The sequence below is a fragment of the Leiobunum rupestre genome, chromosome 6, assembly GCF_980474605.1.
Source record: "Leiobunum rupestre chromosome 6, qqLeiRupe1.1.hap1, whole genome shotgun sequence".
NCBI lineage: Eukaryota > Metazoa > Arthropoda > Arachnida > Opiliones > Sclerosomatidae > Leiobunum > Leiobunum rupestre.
In genome coordinates this window covers 1,876,553-1,883,851 of record NC_143389.1, presented here as the reverse complement: position 1 = coordinate 1,883,851, position 7,299 = coordinate 1,876,553, and the positions used below count along the sequence as shown (strand labels likewise).

The 7,299-nt window shown below is 35.3% G+C and overlaps 1 protein-coding gene across 1 annotated transcript; it reads left to right on the top strand.

Moving 5' to 3' along the window:
* Positions 1-1,236: 1,236 nt before the first annotated feature.
* On the top strand, positions 1,237-3,146 carry LOC149937653 (uncharacterized). Its single transcript, XM_090177770.1, has 2 exons — positions 1,237-1,250; positions 2,477-3,146. The coding sequence occupies exons 1-2, from the start codon at positions 1,237-1,239 to the stop codon at positions 3,144-3,146; spliced, it is 684 nt and encodes a 227-aa protein (XP_090033896.1).
* The last annotated feature ends 4,153 nt before the right edge of the window (positions 3,147-7,299 follow it).

The window sequence follows — 7,299 nt, the reverse complement described above, 5'->3', positions numbered from 1 at the left end:
GGAAACCGTAAAACAGCATGCAAAAAAATACGAAGAGACAGAGGTTTAAGTCGTCAATTCATTAAATCGAGACCTATACATTGACGACTACCTAAGCGGTTATAAGATTTCGAAAGAAGCTAACAAGTTGTAAAAAAGAACGTCCGAAATACTGAGCGACGCCAAAATGCATCTGAGAAAGTGGCAGACGAATTCGGCCGAATTGTGGGGCCAAGTGGAGAACCCGAACGTCGAGGTCAAATTCGAAATAGAAGAAATAAAAAGTCAGAAGATCTAGGGGCCATTATAAGACCCGCAATCCAATTGTTTCTTTTTCAATCTCTCAAGTTTAATAAACGTCCTCAAGGATGGCCAGAATACGAAGCGATAAGTTCTAAGCGCGGTATCGCAGAATTTCAACACCGTGGGAATTTTGGCGCCGGATACTTTACCAGAAAAATTCATTTTTAAAGCCCTATGGGAACATGGAATGAAATGGGATGAAGAATTGCAAAAAGAAATCGGAAATGACTTCCAACTGTGGTGCTCAGAAATTCCCCAATTAAGAAATGTAAGGACTGCTTACTCGGAGTAGGATTAGCCTAATCTAGAAGTGCTCTAAGTGGTTGATATTGTTCAGTGATTTCCTTAACTTGAATTATAGCTGTTGGTAGCAAAACTTGAGATAGGTCAGATAACTTTCGTGATACGTGGGTGGTTACATTATAGTTTAGCCTCTTTGATTTTTGAGATTATCTGTGGAGTAAGGTATGATGCTTACCATTACATAACTTTCATAGTCCCCGATTGCAATCATTGCTTTGGTGATCTCAGTGGAGACAGTTGAAGCATAACGAGTTTTTCTTGATCACTATCCATGTCTCTTCTGTTGTCGCTTTGAGGAGCGTACGACATCTATAGACGGGGTGATTTTCAGTGCAAACGAAACACTTTCTTTTGGCTGTTTTGTGATGAGCCACCATGAATTTACGTGGTTGAAACGACTCCTTCGGTCTGGAAACTAGTTGAGAAGCTGCTAAGGCTCTGGCTCGTTGTTCCAGGAAAGTTGAAAGCCCTCCTTATTTAGTCGATTTCTCCCAGAATGCGACAATTCCCATTGGCGACGTGATTCCGAATCCAATTTTTCTTGTATGATAAAAATAAGAACGGCATCCTATGGTTTCACTGGATGTTTTAGTACCTTGAGAATTGTGGTCCTTATTTCGTTTTCAGTGGCGGACTGGCCAAAGAGCGAACATGCCCGATGGCAGGTGGGCCCCACGGACCGTTCATGAAGTGGACCCCTCAAACATGATAGCCTTATAATTGTTAAAGCTGGGGCACTTTGTCTTCTGGCAGACCAAAATATTAGACCCAGTCCGCCACTGTTCGTTTTTCCTTAAATGTTGCAGTCTGACCCTCTTAATTTGTTCCAATGTTTGAAAACATAATTCATAAGTTTGGGGTTAATTGAACCAAATTTAGAGGAAGCTCAATGAGCTTAAAAATTCTCTATATATTGTCATTAGATTAAACGGGGATATCTTATATTTATCCATATTTTTTGACTTGGTTACGGACAACGGCTACTCTAACTATAAATTAACCACTCGGTTGTTGAATATGTCATTAGATAACCCAATTGCAACTGCCTTATTTACCATTTCTATGCATAAACAAAGTAGTTTGAAACCAGATAAATATTGTTATATATTACACTACTTGGAATATTTCAGTTTTTGATAAAGTAGCGTTAACCCGTAACTAATTCGCGACTTATTAAAAATTAACGTTCGTTCGATTGCTAAATTAAGGGAATTTCCAAACTGCTTTGTTTACGTCTGGTAAGAACTTGCCGCTTTCGGTAATATAACGTTAGGTAGTTGGAAATCAGATAATTAAAGGCATATTAAACAACACAGTGTTTAATGTTTAGGAAGAGTAAGCAAAATTCGTAACTTTATCGAAAAATATGGATTCAAATTAAAATGTCTCAGTTTATTCGAAAGCTTAGATATAGGGAATGTTCAAGGCTATTGAGCTACCTCTAAATTTTGGTCAATTTATCCCAAATTTCTTATGAATTATATTTTCTTACATTGGACCAAATTCAGACAGTAACACTGCAACAGTTAATAAATAAATAATATGTCCAGGTCTGCAAGATGCGTGAAGGCTTCAGTCGTTGCTAATCCGGCTCGATGGACCATTGATTATAACCGTAAATTTCGAACAATAAAGACAAAGGTACATAACAAGTAAAAACGTTTATTTAACATGACGTGGTCAAATGAAGATAACAAAACAACTCAGAAAAATCCAACATTTAACATTTTGTCATGAATTTATATAAACATTAAAAAACATCAAGGAATTTAAATTATCTAGATAACATACTCAAAAAACACAAGTTCAAAGTGCGATGATATTTTTTTGATAGTTTAAAAAATGTATACGATAAAAACCATGGTATTTTGATTTATTCGGAACCGAACAGAGACCAAGACAGCCCCCTTCCAAAAGACAGGGTAGATCAAGCTCAACCCTTCGAAATAGTCGGGATAGACTTCGCCGGCCCTTTGAACGTGAAAATCGGTACCTCCATAGAAGAAGCGTATATTTGTCTCTTTACGTGCGCCGGCACAAGAGCGGTGCATTTGGAGTTAGTCACCTCGTTAACCACCGACGAATTCCTACTTTTCCTGAAAAGTATGATATCAAGGAGAGGCATCCCCCTAAAAATAAACTCGGATAATGCCAAAACATTTAATCGGGGCAATAAGGACTTGGCGAAGATTTGGAATAGCATCACGAGCACAGAAGTTCTTAACTTTTTCGGGAGAAAAGGTATCTCATGGAATTTCATCGTGGAAAGAGCGGCTTGGTTTGGAGTTTGGTGGGAGATCACGTTAAAAGGCACCAAGGCAGTTTTGAAAATAACTTTAGGACACGCCTTATTGAGCTACGCAGAAATGGAAACAGCGTTGGTGCAAGCGGAAGCAGCGATCAATTCAAGACCGTTAACCTACGTTAGCAGCGATTCCAGCGATTTGGAACCTTTTACGCATGCGGCATTTTCTGATAGGAAACGCAACACCAGTTTAAGGTCGAATTCTCGAAAGAACGTGAAAGCGCCAGAGTCGCGAAAAGAAATGACCAGACGATAAAGGTATCGAGATAATTTGGCCTAGAGATTTTGGTTAAGATGAAAAAAACGAGTATTTGTTAGTCCTACGGTCGGCGCATAACGTCGAGCTAGCCAAAACCAATCAGAAAATTAAAGTCGGGGACGTTATGGTGATTCACAAAGACAAAAACCCCAAGCTTTTATGAAAACTTGGGCTGGTGACTGAAACATTTGACGTAAATATTGCGACTGATCAACTCATTTTTAACTTAATCTGTTTTTACTTTTGGCTTTAGCGGATTCTCGAATAAAAAAGGGATTCGCAATGCCTTTTAACCGATCAGATGACTATTTGAATAAAAATAATATTTGCGAACACAAATTAGATTTGTTCTATTAATCTTCAGATTCAAAATTAAGCAACCCACATTATATTTAAAAAGAGCCAGCAAAATCTATTAAATCTTTTCTCTGAATTATTGTTATGATGTTTTGCGACTGCATCATTCAATTGTTTGGAGGGTACAAAGATTAAGCTACCAACCTAAAGAAAGAACGTGAACGGTCGTAGACTTCACTTATTTGTGCGCAGATTGGTGTTTTTGTATAATTTATTCACCATTTATTTTCGAGGTCATGCTTCTCTTTTCTTTTTATTGAAATGTCATTAGGTAATCGAGTTTAACCAAAATTACACCAATTTTTCAAGGTATATAAAATTTCACACAAATTATCTCCAATTCACCTAACATTTTTCAAAATGGAAATTTTAATTTATGTTCTTTTCCAAATTATATATCAACCGTTTTATTTTACTGCCACAAAAATATTTTCAAATGCTATGGTTACAAGAATTCACATTATACCCTATCTCATGGTGAATTTGGCAATTTAGTTTAAATTCTGGTTAGTTTAAGCATAGACGAAGAACGGGTAAACGTATAACTCTCTCCACGAAAAAATGTTAGGGCCACGAGAGGCGCTCCTAGTTTGTTTACTGGTTCACTTGCGCTCCACCCTCCTCCTCTCTCCTCTCTAATCAATTTCCGGTTTCGACTCACGTCGATCGTGGAGCAAAGGCTTAGTAATTTGACTTGAATAAACCCTGAATTGAAACTATAATTTTTTGTAACTAGTACTGTGATGGCTTAGGCACTGTAAAGATGTTAGCTGTCAATGACCTATTAATCGAAAATCGTGCGCTTGTAACAATAAGCACTTTCTACACACTACACATGATTAATATAAAAACAAACTTAAAATTATAAAACCACCAAATTTTATTGCTTTAGGGAAATACACCGTAAATTGTCGATTATTTCTCATAATCTATTTACAAATAACACACTTTTGCGCCGTTTTGTAAGCCTTATCCTGTCAAACTAACAGAATTAGGCTTTCAAAACGGCGCAACTCACCTCGACTATGACGTCGAGACCAGATATGAGAAGTAAAAAGTTAGCGCTTCCGCAGTAGCCGTTATTTTGATGACGACCGCTATTTTCGTAAGCGTTGTGCACCAGTAAATTCCTAACAATTTTCAGAATCTCTCTCTCTCTACTGTGGAAGACGTACGTCACGTGTCCAGGGTTAACCCGTTCTTCGTCTATGGTTTAAGCATGACAAACTTTGATAAATAACAATGTTTGTTTTAATTGTTTGTCTGACAAGCGAGACGCAAAATTTAAGATTTTAGATGGAAGAAGAACAACGATATTCAATTAAAATTTGTACTTACATATGTAGGACATTTAACTAATTCCGCCAAAACTTCCGCTGATATATTTTCAAGGCGTAAATTGAAGGATATTTTTACAACACTTAAGGCTATTAGGACAGTTGTTATTCCCTAAAACAGAAATAATGATAATTACGAAAGTTGAGAGTACAAAAAAGTTTCAGAAATTGTTTCAATCGGTGGAACCAATAACAGATAAAAATTAATTAACGATTTTTAAGAACCAATTTTACTCTACTGTCACTGAGTACACTAAGAGTAATTGAGAGTTTATGAGATTCAGAAATTTTTCAAAGGGTTATTTTAGTCCAAACTTTTGGTGTACCTAGACAAAAACAGCTGTTAGCGCATTCAGTGGGTCGTCGAAGTTGCTAAATATTTACTTCAAAAGCAATATCGTGGAGTACGTTGGTCAATTGGCCCTTCGTGGAGCAAATTTAAAAATCTAGGTTTAAATAATGTTGAACCAGATGTGCAGAGATAATAATGTATCGTGAGAGACACAATCTGAAGATTGAAAACATGATGGAAGTGTTGCTATCGTGCCCAAAAACCCACACTTGAAAAATCGTGCCAAAAACATTTTAAATTCTTCGAAATCCTAGAACATCACCGGAGTCAGTAGGCCAATTGGATTAAAATGGAATTTGCATGGCCTTGCAATTTATCTCATTAAACTTAACTTTAATTTAACTCCCGCACTTTAAAGTTAGGTAAACAGCAATTATCAATGATTTAGTCAGCTCAAATCAATGACCTGCAATTCGCAAATCTATTTGTGCCCAAAATTGTTGTAATTTTCTCACGATACATTTTTTTTATTGTTGCATCTCTATTTTTTACATTTGCTCCACTATCATTAAATTTATTTCAATTCCTTGAATAGAAGTAATATTTTGTTGTTATAGGTATCATTAAAATAAAAAAGGAGACACAGCTCCCTTTTGATCTGATTGACTGATACTCAAATTTGAAATGATTTATACGGTTTCGCTTACCATTTTGGATAGATTAAGGTAGGACCAAGGAATGTCCCTTCTGAATGACTTCCTGAATGACAGAACTTCGAAAATGAGAAACAACCAAAGAAAAGAACAAGGAACCCAAACCAACACGGTGCTTTGAAAACAAGGCGTGAAATCTGGGTTGTTGGTGTACCATGTTAAATTGGAATCCTGAAATTAAATAATTATCGCGAGTTTTTACGTAATGTTTAATGATTTTCGGCAGAAAAATAATCAAGTTAAATAAAGAAATGTTTCAAGAAATGATAATTACATAATAACAAATAAAATCTTGGCGGTTCGTACCAATCTCGTTTTGAAAATTCAAATAGATACTCGTTGTAGCAAAAAAAATCCAATGAGGGCGTCTCATTTTTCTTGAAGTATCTCGACTCTTTCTTATTTTAAATTTTGTAATTATAACGCCATGACTTTAAATAGATTTAAAATCAATGATTACATCTCTTATATATAATTTAATGATGTTCCCGAAGGTTTCCTTTGAGATATCTACGGCGCATTTTTCAATGGGAGCGATTACGCCGCCTAGCCTTGGATGTGCACGTATCATCATGGCGGTAATATTTCGAAGGACGGGTAAATTGTAGAAGTAAAACTGTGTAGTGAATTTCTCTCAGTTACGAAACATATTATCCCACTGTCAAATTTTTAAATATCACTTTATGATGTATTTCACCTAATACAAATTTTTCTTAAAAACATATTTTGTAAAATCGGAGTTAAACCTCAGATTCTAGTTTCACGTAGTAAAGAGTTTCGGGATGTACTTATTATAATTTTCTGGTTAGAACATTATTCTTTGGTTAAAGATAAGAGAAAGAGCACGTTTAGATTATATGCGAGAGCCAATTTCTAACATAATATTAAGAACCGTTCGGCCAAAAATTGCAATACCTTTCAACAAATTTTATTTATTTATTAATGGAAATAACTTTTAAGAAACAACATTTTAGTCTAGTTTGAAGAATTTATAAACGACACAGATAGCAGTCTTTAAGAATGCCTAAGTCATGTCGTGAAATGATTTAATACTTTTTAAAAGTTAAAATATCCTCATTAATTGTCAAGTATAGTTTAAAGTCTTAATCTTAGTAAGCTAACATGTTTATATCCACATAATTTCGGGAAAAATCTTTATTTACGAGAGAGACCTTAAAATAAAATAGTCTGAGAAATTTAATCAAAGATTTAGAAATTTATCTAAGTTGTTTCTTTGACACAAAAATAAAAAGTTTAAATACGCAATCTTACCCAAAAACTCGAATTACAGATGTGTTGTTGAACGATTGCCATTTTAAAAACTGTTTAAAACCAAACCAAATAGTTTTTAAACGAAGAGAACTTAGTGCATTCTACGGCATGTCGCCAATACGACATTTCTACGAACAGCTTGCAGTTTTACTACTACAATAATTTTACGGTCGATAATC